Source organism: Etheostoma spectabile, chromosome 21 (genome assembly GCF_008692095.1).
Source record: "Etheostoma spectabile isolate EspeVRDwgs_2016 chromosome 21, UIUC_Espe_1.0, whole genome shotgun sequence".
Classification (NCBI taxonomy): Eukaryota; Metazoa; Chordata; class Actinopteri; order Perciformes; family Percidae; genus Etheostoma; species Etheostoma spectabile.
Genome location: NC_045753.1, coordinates 19,011,648 through 19,026,503, shown reverse-complemented (window position 1 = coordinate 19,026,503; position 14,856 = coordinate 19,011,648). Strand labels below are relative to the sequence as shown.

The window sequence follows — 14,856 nt, the reverse complement described above, 5'->3', positions numbered from 1 at the left end:
CATTCTTATCTTGGAAAAAAACACAAGTGGTCATATCCAGAATAATTTTCTGAATTGAGTCAGGAATACATCTTTATCACATAAAAAAGGTTAAGGCCCTTGATTTTCAGGTAGAAAAAATGTAACTTGGACCATTTGTCTTCTTGAAAAAAATAGGAATTGGGTCAATTCCCGGATACCATAAAAGGGTGAAAAGCATCTTTCCCTAATGTGCTACACTTCACAAGTTATGAAATAAAGTTGAGCTCACATAGACATACACACAAAAAGTATTTTAAACTTTTATTGTGATCCTTCTATATGACAAATCCACAAATTCCCATCCATTTCAAAATTCAAGTAAAATGACAAATGTTCACTTGACAGCCACATGGTAACACAGCCAGTGGATGTAACGGGTCTACTGCACGTCTTACGGAAACACCAGCGCTAAAGATGAAACAGCTCACAGTCAGCAAACACATATGTCATATTCAGTGGATATAACAAATGCACCAAAATCTTAATAAATAAGAGATTGGACAAAGTTTCATATTGTCATCTTTTGTCCACATTGCGGAAAAAAAACTATGCTGCTGCGTAACTGCAGAATAACATGCCAAACAAATGAATACTATATGGGATATTTTAGACAAAGTAAAATATGTATTTAAGTCTCTTATTAAGTTTGAGTAAAGTGAGGGCAGTAGAGAGTTTATCCTCTCACATATTGAAATAAATAAAAAAACATCTTAAAACTACTTACATGAAATCATACATAAACAATTGCCGACCAGGGCTTCACATTAAAATAAATAACGTACACACACATTTGTCTCAGTTTCAACACGTTAAGAAATGTTACATTCAGAAATGAGGTCTACAAGTTAGAAAGACGTAAAACAACGAACACAGAAATGCCTCGCTGATGACAAATTTACAACTAAACAGAAAATGTCCCTTTCTGTTTCACGTCGGTGTGGATTTCACATATGTATATCTGCTGATATCACTTTTATCCAGCATGGTAGTTGTGAGCAATCACCAGTTTAAAGTTTGGATTACATGAACATTATCACTTGGCACTTAGCAAAGTCTTACGTAAAGACAAATGAAAGTAAAGGGACACAAAAAAGTTGTATGTACTGTCGCCTATACATTAAAATAAATAATAACTTGGTGCATATACTTGTACTGTATGTTAACAAGAAGGGTTCACCATTTGCAGGTTTTAGTAAGGTTCTTTGAAATTACAAGTTTTATGTTGGAATTTGGGTTAAAGAAAATGGGCAAAATTACTTTTAATTACTATAACAGTATAATTTATTCTTAACCCTAAATTGATTTTAGTTTAAATCCGATTTTCTTTTGATTTATTATAGGAAATGAAGTTGTCATTTTGTCTCTACAATGTTAGGGAAAGTCCTTTAGGTCTTTCCTTGTCTTCTTGATTTCACCAATCATGACCAACTGACATAGAACATTTTAGTGTAGCTTTAAAAATGGTTCTTCGAGGATCTGCATTACTACAATATAGGCAAGATCTACAAATTAATAAGTGAAATGCCAAAAACAACAACAATTATGTTCTAATGAAAAAAAAAAAAGAATCTGGAAATGTTACACATCAAAACAGAAAGAACGGGAAACGTGGCCTCAAATCAATCAAGTTTTAGTCAATTCTAAAAGAAACTTGAAGTAAGCAGAAATAAAGAAAAGCCCACAATCATTATTGACAATCAATACTAGTCATCTAGTGTATATAGAAACTGTATTCAAAATCCAAGGCCAGTAAATATAGGCCAATAAATTAAAGATAAATGCATTAATTCTGTCGCTAGGTAATGGTTTTGAGTGGGGAATTTCACGTTTGGGCTCAGACTACATGCTGATTACAGTTAGACAAAGAATAAAAACAATCCAAACATTTATCTTGTGCATTCCTCAAAACTAAATTCATAACTGGGCTGCAATTAAAAGTAAAAAATATGATGATCATAATTAAAAAGAAAAATCATTTTCAGACAGTTACACAAAAACAAATTAAGATGACAGCAAAAGGAAAAGCAAAATGTGCAAAATGCTGGTCTGAAGAAGACTTGGCTGTTCCTCCAAAGCATCTTAGTGCCAACATTGTCGTCGTTCTATTCGATGAAAGGAGGAAATATTATTAGTTTTAGCATTTTATTCCTCCTTAAGTCCTCGTCACATTGTGTTTCTCAGTTTAGTCAATGGCTTGTTAACACTATTAGCATTAGGACTGGGTAATGAGCCTCAATACTTTCCAAAACTGTCCAGGACCGAAACCTGGAATCAAATCTTTGGTCAAATTTGTAATCTTAATTACTTATTCTATGAGATAATTCTGAATTTAAATAATAATTTAAACAATTTTAGACATTTTGTTTTGGTCAATTTCTTGTGTTTATATTTCAAACCCTGCCCCAATTAGCAATAGTAGTATTCCTCAATGAAAATTACAACAAATATATAATTTTTATTTGAAATAATGTATACATTTATTTATTTGGTTTGTATGATACGATGCCTGTTTACATAATTATTAGTGGACAATGATGACAGAAATTAAATACTTTATGAAACGAGCCACAGATCGTCCTTCAGAGATACAGCTACAAAAATAACCCAAAGTTAAAGGCAGCGTTGCAACATGTTAAGGCAACATGAAGGGGTAATACCTTTATCACCACAGCGATAAGAAGTGGTTTCACATTTGCCCCTCAACAAGTTCATCTTGCACAGCTCCACTGCCTTCAAACACTGACAATGCATCACCTTCACGTCACCTTCAGGGTAGCGACAGTAGTGTCCAAAAAAATCACCTAAAGCATTGCTTTCACTACAGAATATCTGAATATTTGTCTTGTTGTGAGTGTTGTCCAAAATGTGCCCTTACAGTACTGTGAAACTGAAACAGTAAGAAAAGAACCAAACAAGCCAGCTTGTCAGCCTCATTCACAATTCACAATACCGTCAGAAAAGAAAGCGCCCATACCTGAGAAAGAGAAGAATACTGTGTTACCTCAAGAGCTCTCATTCTCTCCCACATCTCTCCTTCTGTTTTTACAAGCAGATCTCCCTCTGTCTGCTCTGTGCTTTCTTTGTGTGATACCAGAACGGGAGAATACTTTATAAACTTACTTAGATCCAAATACAAGATATAGTCACCCAATAGCAAACGGTAGCCCGTGCTAGGACACTTAAATAACTCTTTTAAATGTGGTTCGTTAAACTCATTCAATCCAGAGGCCATTTGCACGTCATTTCTCCTTCTCATTTTTAGGAGATAAAAGAAACTGACACCCATACCTCTTCATTCTTTAAATGTGACTCAGGAAAGTGCTCCTTTTTATTGGTCAGAGAAGGAATACTTAATGTCCCTGATCACGAGGACTTCAATACCAGCAGCTGCCTCTGGTACTCCGGACTCTCGGTGGAGCCACACTACAACCAATAAACCAAGAAGAGCCGGAGCTACCTGCTCCCACATGACCACCATTGCTCCAAGTGACTCTGGGTGGGTTTTCTGACCAAGCAAAGGGCTTGATCTGTCACCGAACCCATTGAATCTCTCATCCAGTTGCTCAACTAACACGAGGCAGGATCAGACAGAGAGGAGCGTATCCGACCCTCGCTGAAACACCTTGCCTTCTTTTGGAAAGGAGAATCCTCCAAGTTTAGAAGTAGTTAACCCAAGTCTCTCTCTCTGGACTTCATTTGTGGATCTTCCAGTTTCTGAGGAGGTGAAGTGTCCAGGCTGGAGGGGTCAGAGAAGAGGTGGGCAGGTGGACAGGTTCAATTTTCTCCCTAAAGGAGGAGGAGGTGGAGGAGGCCTGAAGGAACATTCCTGCCTCAACTCTGCCCTCTGCCACCCACGCCTTCAGACCTGCAGGTAGATACCCTGCAGAGGATCACAGATTATGGATTTAAAGACAAACTGGTAAACAACAGTCAGTAATATCACAACCATAATGAATTTTTGCCACACTGCAAAGTGAGACCGTCTATTACGTACAACAGACGAAATACTGCTGGAAATGAAGTGTTTTTACACAATAATGTAAACCATTCAGAATAACAGACTCTGAAGTACATCGCTAACATTGCTAAAAACACAAGTCCACTTATATTAAATAATTTTGCATCCCTTTCATTTACACTTTTCCCCAGAATCTCTGATTTCAAGATTGTTTTAACATTATTATATACATTATTATATATGTATTTATATGTATACTAGAATAAACAGGTAATAAAAAAAAAAGTTCACACGATACAGAAAATACCTAAAGACCAAATTACATGAACCTAATTCAGACCCTGAAACAGAAAAAAGTGACTTTAACTATCTTTTTTTTTTAAAGTTGTGAGTAGAAAAGTGGGTTTAATGCATTACCAGCAACTCAAAAAAAGTTTTCTACGTTGTACTTACATCGCAAACCCGTCACAATCCATATCAGTTCTATGCAGACCCTTGCCCAATTTTTATTGAGAAATGCAACACACAATGTACTTTAGACTGATGTATTTTAAATTGTTATGTAAATAACAAAAATGTTAAAGTCAAACAAGAGTGGCACCTTAAAATGATTTGCTCCTTTTTGTGATGTTAGGTGTTAGAGACAACATACGGTACCTCTGTTGCCTTTCCATGCACAGACAGCAGGCAGAGTGTGAGCCTCACTCCTGGAGCTCTGTCAGAGCCACACAGCATGCAGCTCTATCATCCTTACTTTGGGCAGGGCCGTCTACTCCACCGCCAGTCGTCATGCTGCGGCTGCGGCTGGTCAGCTTCTTAAGCTCGCTGGCAAAGGAAATGACTTTCTTTTTGTCTTCCCGTACCACCTGGAAGCCGAAACAGATGTATGTTACTGAAATACAGAAAGAACATACAGAAATGTGCAGGCAGTTTTCCCTAAGTCATCCCTAATGTGCACTCTTACTTCCTTCTTCATACTTGGGCATTAAACGATTGTTTTGTTGATCCATTAAGTCATATCCTTTTCCTCACTCAGCCTGTCTTCATCATTTAAAAAGAAGGAAACTAAACACTAATTAAAAGATAACTGAATCTTTATTCAATGAGCCAGCTCATTTAAACATCTCACTTACAGACGTGTCAGCACAAATGACCTTGAGTGTGAAAGGATGATTAATAAATAAAATAAATAAATACTGACAGACATACAACATAAACATTGGAAAAGGATGAGCAGATAAAACTTAACACTGCACAGTAAATCACAAAAACACAGAGCAGCAAAGGGCACAAAAGCGGTTACAAACAAGGAAAGCAGCGACAGGTTATAAATGCCACACAATCCATCATCAAAATACTACCACATGGATCAATTGAGATGTGAATGAGCAGCATGAGAAACAGTTCATGCAAGCACATACAAAGTCAAAACATGCTTTAAGGAGTTATGTAATGCACATAAATATAAAGTAAAACACATGCAAAAAAAAAATCTAATAAGTCTCTAGCATTGGAAATCAGCTATCCTATTTAAAGCTACCTGCTCTTTGAGTTTAAGAATGAACTTTCCCGCGCCACGCCAGCGGCTCTGAGCTTGGTAGACACACTCGTGATCCAGCAGTAGCCGCTGCAGGGGCTTAGCGGTGGAGGACTTCTTAGAGCCAGCGTCCTTGGTCACTTCCTCCATTAGGACGTAGTCACATGGATTGGGATTAGATAGGATACTGTAGGAATACTTGGCCTTTGACAATGTCTGACCAGAGAAACAAAACAAGCCACTTTAAGGTTGGTATACACGTCTTGCAAAGTTTCAAATCAAAGCTTAGAAAGGTTCTTGAGTCTCCATACCTGCTGTATGATGTCCTGAGCAGTGCTGTAGCGCGGGGCCTTGATCACAGTGTGAGGCTGTTCTGGGGAAACTTCATGGACCTGGACAAAGAACATATCGTCCTCTGCTCCTGCTCCTCCTCCTCCTCCTCCTGCTCCTTCTCTACCTCCCACAGTCACCTCCTCCTCTCCCTCCAGCAACGAGTTCTTCTCATTTAAGTTCTGCAAGAATAAAACCGTACAGTAACAGTAAATACATGCAGATCACATTTTTAAACCAGCACCAGATCAGTCTGATGCAAGAAAATGACACTTTGAGTTTTTTTTTACATTAATATGCGTTCCCCCAGCCTGCCAATGGTCCCCCCGTGGCTAGAAATGGCAACAGCAGTAAACCGAGCCCTGGGCATCCTGCTCTGCCTTTGAGAAAATGAAAGCTCAGCTGGGCTGATCTGGCCTCCCCTTTCTCTGCTTTGCCCGCCCAGAGTATTTGACCCACCATGAGAGAGAGACATCATGGCTTTCAAACGAGCAAAGTAGCAGTTGGTCAAGGCCACACCCCCAGCCTCCACCTTGCCCCCCCCTTTCCTCTTCAAAAGCTACAGACTCAGAAATGGCACATACTAAGGAAAGCTCATTGTGGGACTGGTTCTAGTGGCCGTAAAATACTGCACCAAGGCTGAATTTTGGAAATGAGACTTCAGATACAGTATTAGGGGACCACTAAAGTCTATATAAAATCATCCAAAGAGCACCATGTCATGGGACCTTCTCCCTCTTATAGCAGAGTGCCTCTGATTGAGCTATCACAAGAGCTGTTGGATCAATTGGCACCTCACAATTCGATTCCGAACCCGAGGCCAACAATTTGATTCTAAACTGATTATTGATGCATCTCGATGTAACAATTTTTTATGAACATTTCTGTGCGTGATTTAAAAAAATATACACATAAATATGCAATATGCAATATTTCACACAAGTTTTGATGAAATGTTTTGTCTACTGAGATTTTCCATTAAGCCTGAAAAATGCTTGTCATAGTCCCCTACTCTCACAATAATAGTCCATGTCAGAGGTTCAGTCATGTTTAAAGGTGGAGAATGGGCTTCTTAGAAACACAAGGTGGTCAGATGTGATAGAGCAGATGAACAGCCTAAATGTGTTTTGCCTAATTATTTTATGTATGTCTTATTAGGTCATATGTATATATATATATATATATAATAAAAAACTTTATTTTTTTTTCCTTTTGGCCGTTTCTGAGTTTTTTTCTCCACCCTTGCCACTCTAAGTTGTTGTCCATTATCCCATCCTCTTTCAGTCACTCTGTTTTCTGATTTGTACATGTCTGGAGACAGTAACTTTGAAATAAAAATCAACACATTAAAAAAAAAAAAAAAAAAAGTTAACTTATCAGAATCGAGCAAGAATCGTTCTAGAGAGAATCGGGATGCATCTAAGAATCGATTATTTTCCCCACCCTTAAATATAATATATATAATAATATATTATATATAATATTTTTAAATTTAAATATCATATAATATATAAAAACACAAGAGGGAGCCATAGTCTACATGATGGGTCACAAAAGATGTGTATCAAGTGCTTCATACATTGCGATTAAAGTGTTTTAAATCATTCAACAAATATGTTGAAAAATGCAATTTCCCTTTTTTTTTTATAAAGACAGGTCCTCGATGCTAATAACATCCCTGACCAAACTTTCTGATCAGCTTTCTGTTTCTACTACAGTGAGTTAGTCTCTGTGTGTACCTCCTCTCGTGTTTTGAGGCAGATCCTCCCCATGTATCCCTCCTCAGAGTTCCAGCTGGACACCAGTCTGACCACCTCCTCCTCGGGCGCAAGAGGACGATGCTGAGCACAGCGCTTCAGCTCGCTGCGCTCCTTCAACAGAGGGACCTTCTCCTCGCACAGGAAGTACTGTGACGGGTTTCCTGTAGATGCTACAACCTGCATAATATATGACACATATGAAAAGAGAGAGACAAAAACTGTGAGTGTGTGCATGCGAGCAGGACTGCCTTTTGCTCAGGCCGCAATCATATTACATTATCAAAGCATCATGCATCTTTGCTTCCAAACTACTAACGGTGTCCAGCAGCTGTTTGGCGGTCATCTGTTCTGTAACACAGAACACAGTGAAGAGCTCAGGACCAGGCGCTGCGTACACTGTCACCCTGTGCTGCCGTGAGGCACGTTTCTCCTCTGAACTGAACAGCTGTGTGGAGAGCAGGAGAGGTGCAAGGCAGCAGGTTATTAGGGAACATATCGTCATAACATTTCTGCTTTATCCGACAGTCTTTTAAAAAAAACAGTGGAGGTCCAGTATCAAATATAACCTCTGGATCTCAGTGCAACTACAAGTCTTACTCGTGATGAGGGAGTGGCGCCCCCTGTGGGACCGTCCTCTATTCTGCGGCTGAAGATGAACAGGCTTGACACTTCGAGAGCTTCATTATGTTGTGTCCTCAACTGGACATGTCTGTAACCTGAAACACACAACAAGAAAATATTGACTACACATAAACTGATAACACCAAATGGTCTGATAAAAACAAAACAAAAAACAGTTAAGCATCTTGTAATAGGTTGCGTTAATTTATATTATTTTTGTTCACATTTAGCTTACTACACTGAGTCAGGACATAACAAGGCACATCAACTATACACACGACAAAATTCAGGCCTCAATTGTTTTGAATCGTATATTCACTGCAGACGTTGTAATTGATTTATACAAGATTTCATATTTACAGTTGCTCTTGCAGACAGTATCCTTTCTCCCGGTTACATCTGTTGTGTCTGAGACTCCTACCTGGCTTTAAGGCCTTAAGAGGCAGTGTCCTCTGAGCGGTAGTCTGGGAACTGTTGTTCTCCACTACGGCGAAGCGCAGGAAGCACATCTCTTCAAAGTGCACGGTAAACTGGAAATGCTCACTCCACATGGGGTTGAGTGTGTTGCGGTGGATGGGTTTGGTGCGGAAGTGGCAGCTGTCGATGGACATGCCCAGAACATCTACTTCAATGCAGGGGCTGCCAGCGGTGTTACCGGGACAAACGTTCTGACCAGAGACAATCTGAAAGAGGTGTGATGATTAATGAGTAATGATAGTCACACCATGTATGACAGAGACACACACACACACACACAGGTTGTATAAGTGTGAGATCATCCCTCCTGTTTATATACTGCTGGTTCTTCTCAGAAAAAGCAAAGGCAGCTACTGAACACAATCAACATAATCATCGTTACTTACATTATGTTTCACTTTTATGCAAACAATATCTTTGTCATGACATGAAATACACTTTTCCCCATTACACTTCTAAAACAATTAAATGTCTGCTTCTGAGACTGTAATTTATCTAGTTTTTTCAGTGACGATGCAAAAATAATCAACAGTTTGCACACATGTACAGTGCATACACGAATGTACATACACAACTTTAAAAATCAGACTGTGTGTGACAACCTTCAGGCTTTCATTGATAATTTCCACAAACAATGTGCAATGAGTAACACAAAATGATGAAAAGAAAATGATAATGCAATTCAGAGCTTGTATAAGGTCCGGTTCTCATTCACTGGTATATGGAATTACCCGGGTAGCCTTCATGACTGTCAAATACTGAAAGCAAAAACAGACTATTTCGCAATAAAACTGTCCAAACAAACCTACTTAGGAGCGTATGTTTGAGTGTTGAGTTTGCAAATGAAACACTTTGCAAACGTAAAGAGCTATTTTGTCATTACTGAAGCAAACAAATATGCAGCAATCCTTAAAATGAAACTGGCAGTTTAAAAGTGATAGGTGAAAAAAATAGGCAGAAGGCTGAGGGTGTAAAACAAAAGGAGTAAGGATGAAAGTACAGTGAACAAAACTATCAAGGATAAAGTAGTCTTCCTGACTGATTGTTCATTCTTCTCCATATGTCATCTTAACTCACAGTAAGGGAATAGACGGCAGGGCTCATTTTCTCCACATCTCTCTCCATTGGACAGAACTGCTTATAGAGCGGACAGGTACGGTCCCACAGCACCGCCGGTTTTAGGACGTAGCCACAGCCGCCATTGGCCTCAAACAGAGCAGTGTTTAACTGCATGGGCAAGTCTGGGAGGGAAAGAAAGCAGGGAGGTTATAATATTAACAAGCAATAATGAAAAACCTCAACTCCACCTTGAGGGCAAAAGCAAAAAAGGAGACAAAGATGATCCAGTTTGTTAACAGCAGTGATTTTTCCTGTTTATTCCTTTTTGGTTGTTCACTCTGATGCAGATCAACCAGACTAAAAGAACGTCCCATAAACAAACCTTGCATGCCTGATTGCACGTTGGGGTCCGGTCACACACAACAGGGTCACGACGTTTTCCAAAAGTAAACTTTTCAAACTTTCCAAAGGGAAAAAATGATCGGTGATAGAGACAGTATACAGAAAACATGAGAGGAACATGAGAAACATGAGAGGAGTGAACTAAAGGAAGAGTAAAAAAGGGATAGGGAGTGAGACAAGGATCTAAAGAGAATAAGATGGAGGACAAGAGATTATTTTTAATGTGATATGCCTCTTAGAGAAAATAACTTCATCTGTCAGAGTTCAGATGCCGAACACAGACAGCAGAGAATTCAAGAGAAAAAAGAAAAGCAGAAATAAACAAGTATTGAAGCACCTTGAGATCAACAATCCCTTAAAAAGAGCATGATAAGGATGTATAATCTGATAATCATGATAATAATCCTCCTTTAGCAATTTTCAAGGGTGTGCTAATTGGTAAAAACCTAACATTATCATGAAGAGGAGGCCTTTAAGTTGTTTTCTATTGCATTACAAAGGAAGATGACAAGTAAAACTAAATAACCACTCTTATTTCTCTTCCAAAAACTACTATTTGGGACCATCTGATATAAATATATACAATAAATTGAATATTCCGACACCACATATATAAAATACCCTATCTCACAATTATTTTTCCCTTTAAAAAAGGTAAAGGGAAAAATAATTTGTGTATCTGCCCCTTTATTCACATCCGCTCCACAATTTAATGGGTTCTTCCTTGGCCGGTGTTACTCCCACCAAGTTCCAAGAAAAGTATAGTATATAGCATAGTTTTTTCGTAATCTTGCTGACAAACAGACAAACCATCAACAAAATGGGCAAACCAAACCAAAAAACATTACCTCCCTAGTTTCCTGTTTCCTTGTGAGTGAAACAAACATTTAATGAACTTGCTGTTTAAGTTAGAAGTGACGTTCCTTTGCACACAAAGAGAAAACCCCATCTCTCCTCACCATCAGTCTGATAGTTGAGTGCCACCAGCTGGATACCATGCAGCCAGAAAAGCAGAGGGTTGGGGTTTGTTGAGTCGATCCTGGTGGCTGCTGGGTACGTCCTGAGCAGCTGGCACACAGTGTGCTGGATCAGCTTCTGAGAGTAACGCCGGCACAGGCGCTTGGCTGCGTTCTCGTTGACGGAGGAGATGTGGTAGCACTTTGGCGTGCGGATGATGGCGCTGAGAGAGGTGGGGGGGTTGAGGATGGGAGATGTCTGCTGCTCCTCCCAGCTCAGCCGCTCTGCACCACCTAGAGGGTGGACAGAGAGACAGACGTTTAAAGGCCTTGAAAACCAATTTGCTCACTCAGCCCCTTACTTTGAGCGATGCGGTCCATGAAGAGTTAGAACTGCTCTTAGGACCAATTCAATTTTGATGGAGATTGAATATTATAATGAATATTGTCTAAAGATGTTTTTCCCCAAACTTTAAATTTCCTTGTTGCTTATTAAAGGTGCCGTAGGTAGAATTGTGAAGATCCAGGACTTAGCCAAAAAATTTGAAAATTTTAACAACTTCTCAGTCCCTCCCCCCTTTCTGCTACAGCCCAAAATAGTCTCCTAAGCCCTTCCCCCCTGTGCACAATAGAGTGGGGGGGAACCTATCTGCAGCCTGTGAGCGGGTAAGGAGGGAAGGACACTGAAATGCGTGTGCAGGATCAGTGATTGACACGCAGTTAGACACCCACCCAGACCCTGATTGGTGCATTTTAACAGGGAGCGGAGGATTTTTGCAAATCACAATATAGGCTGTAGGCGGTGCCAGAGACCGGATTTTCATTGGCTAGCTGTTAGCCAATCAGAGTCAAGCAGCTTAGTTTATTGAATATTAATGAGAACTGGCACAAATCGAGCAGAGTCTCCCTGCAGGCTTTCTGTACCACACTAGAATGACTTAAAACAAGGTAACCAAGGCATCTATTCCACAAAAATGTTACAGAGCCCATGGTAGGTACTTCAAACAATACCACAAAGTTATGAAATACGTGTGGCAGGGCACCTTTAATTCCATGCTTCATGTAGTTCTACTTAAACATAGGGTCAGTTTCAGCAAATATGACAGAAAGTTAGTTTTATAAAGCTTACCTACTGCAACTTTAAAGCTACAGTTGGTACCTTTCATACAAATAAAACGTTTTGTCATATTTGCACACATGTCTATATCCATAAATATATCCTGACGGTACCACATACATTTGTTCCTCTGCCTCCTGGTGCTCCTACTGGCATAAGAAAAAAACTGAGAATGGCAAACTGAGAAACTAGGCAGCGCTGATGAAATATGGATCACAATTCTGTTACTGCATTGCAGAAGAACAAAGTCGGTATTTCAGTTCGTCACTTGAATTGTATCTACTTAAATCTTCTACAGGCTGCATTCATTCATAAAAAGCCACAACAAATACTCTTGATACTCTGACTCCTTATGGTGCGGTGCTTTACAAGAAACTATCCTCATTTATCACTAACCTATAATGGCATATTTTGTGTCTGCTTTGCACTGTGGCGACTGTTCAGCTGCTTATACAATAACATTAGTCACATTTTGTCACACCCATTTTCAAAATATCTCTGAAACACCTAAACATGGAACAAAAATATCTATTTACATATTTTCCTTTTCCTCATGCACACCCTCATACTAACAGTTATCATGCCGAGGCCCTGCATACCTTTCCCAGGGGTGCGGCTCTGGGTCACAATCTCTCCTGTTGTGCTACAGCGAGGGGGAGCTGTGCCAAATATGGACTTCCTGGATTTCCCCCGGTCCTTCCCTCTGCCAGAGCCGGCTGGAGAAAGCGTGGACAGGCCTGTGTTTCCACACACAAGAGGCAGACGGAGGAAAGTGGTCAATTATGCAACACAGCCAGAATAGAGACACCACAGTTATTTGTTTCAAAACTTTTCTCATTAATTTTCTCTAAATGCATTGAAGTGAAGTGCATTTGTTTTAGTGAGCACAGATTATTATAGCCAATAGTTTTGGCCTTTAAAACAAGCTTATTTTTGTTCTATAAATCAATCATCAAATCTGTGGGATAACATGAAGAATGCAGCACAGAAGCAGATAGATGCTTCCAATCTTCTTTGCAAAGGTCTTGTTTATTATAACTAATGTCATTAAAGGGTAAGTTTTTTTTGTCACCCTGGACACTACTTTCTTATGTTTTTGTATCTAGGTGACTGATGTGAACAACAGTCTTTGAAATTGGTCCAGTATTAGGCGAGAACGCTGTGACCAGCAGCAGCAGACCGTGCAGTAATGTAACCCTATGGGGCAAATGTGCATCTTCAATTTTGTCCACTAAAAGGGCTGTTTTTGCTACCGACATGCTGACAACATTATAGAAAGGATCCATACGGGGATAAGCCTTTTAAAACCTCGTTAAGACATTTTTGTTTAATCAGAAATAGCTGTAAGATCACTAGCGCTAAACCCACCAGACTCCATTTAAAAAAAGATATTAAATACTTAAATATTACTTTTAGCGTGTATAGAGCCAACCTATTTTCACATGTAAATTGGTAAACTATGTGTTTATATCCACCATAACAAGAGTTGTGATTGTGTGGATTGAGGTGGAAAGATGAAGCAAAATGGGTTTTCTTAGTTTTATTTTGTAACTGTCATCTTTGAATGAAGTGTATTTTAGGATGCTAAAATTACTTTATATTTACGAGCCTGGTGGCTTTAGCGAACGCAATTTCCCATATGTTTTTATGTTTGCAAAAAAGATCTTACTCTTTAACAGATTTCTTTGAAATCCTTTCCATAAAGTTGTCAGACTCACAGAATATTAATCTGAGCTTGTCAATGGCAAAACAAGCACTGTTGTGAACGTATTTAGAAGGTGTATAATTGCCCAATAACTTAAATTGTAGCTTGTTTTTTGCTGACTGCTGACAGCAGCAGTTCTTGCTTAATACTGGACCAATGTCAAAGATTGTTGTTCCCCAAAACCTAGACAAATAGGGTCCAGGTTGAATAATCAAAGTTACATTTAAAATGACTGAATATTAATGCAAAAATACTGTTAATCTTGAGCTATTTTGTATTTGGTGTCAAGTCTTTGTCTTGAAAATATTTAAGATTAATTATTTAATTATATAATTGTTAATGATTTAAATTTTGTAGACAAGTTTTTAGAAGTAGCATGTTTGCAACCAGTTCAGAGAGCGGACAGTAGCAACCAGTCTGCTGTCTGAAATGGGCTATTTGCCCTGTCTTCTCTTTCTCAGATCTCAGGTCATTGGAAACAGTAAACAAATAAAATACCAGTGGAAACACAGGAACGTTTATAAGAGCAAATGTCATGTAAAGAAAAGAGGAGACAAGCAGAGAGAGGACACTTGAGGGAAGAAAGAGGAGATAAGAGGTTGATATTTAAACAAATATTATTTGAGATAAATGGTAGCGTGGAATGAAGATAGACCCCGATAAAGAGGAAATAAGAGAGATTTTATGAGGTTACAGAAAGCAAAGTCAAACATCCTAAACTGATGAATAGAGAGCATTGTCATGCATTTAAAATGTTAACATATCACCTTGTAGCAAAACAGTTAAAAGTCGAAGAAACAGGGAAGTGACATGTGACAAAGGCCCATCAAAGTCAATCAAATTCAAAGCTTGGGTACTAACTATACTCAACCACCAGGACATCCCAAAAATATTTCCTTAAGGGACGGTATAT

At 39.0% G+C, this 14,856-nt stretch overlaps 1 protein-coding gene across 9 annotated transcripts in view; it reads right to left on the bottom strand.

Annotated features, from left to right (window-relative positions):
• Positions 1 to 268: 268 nt before the first annotated feature.
• plce1 (phospholipase C, epsilon 1) overlaps positions 269 to 14,856 on the bottom strand; it is an 84,499-nt gene continuing 69,911 nt past the window's right edge. For 4 of the 9 annotated variants that reach the window (XM_032502379.1, XM_032502382.1, XM_032502384.1 and 1 more), the window contains 11 exons: positions 12,838 to 12,975; positions 11,125 to 11,415; positions 9,782 to 9,945; positions 8,649 to 8,910; positions 8,204 to 8,322; positions 7,923 to 8,051; positions 7,586 to 7,783; positions 5,828 to 6,028; positions 5,520 to 5,732; positions 4,734 to 4,845; positions 269 to 3,901 (listed from right to left, as the gene is read on the bottom strand). In XM_032502379.1, coding sequence (XP_032358270.1) covers positions 3,714 to 3,901; positions 4,734 to 4,845; positions 5,520 to 5,732; positions 5,828 to 6,028; positions 7,586 to 7,783; positions 7,923 to 8,051; positions 8,204 to 8,322; positions 8,649 to 8,910; positions 9,782 to 9,945; positions 11,125 to 11,415; positions 12,838 to 12,975 — 2,015 coding nt within the window. In that variant the 3' untranslated portion in view covers positions 269 to 3,713. Of the gene's footprint in view, positions 3,902 to 4,636; positions 4,846 to 5,519; positions 5,733 to 5,827; positions 6,029 to 7,585; positions 7,784 to 7,922; positions 8,052 to 8,203; positions 8,323 to 8,648; positions 8,911 to 9,781; positions 9,946 to 11,124; positions 11,416 to 12,837; positions 12,976 to 14,856 lie in introns of all 9 variants that reach the window. The other 5 variants (XM_032502386.1, XM_032502387.1, XM_032502388.1 and 2 more) reach the window with 2 other exon arrangements.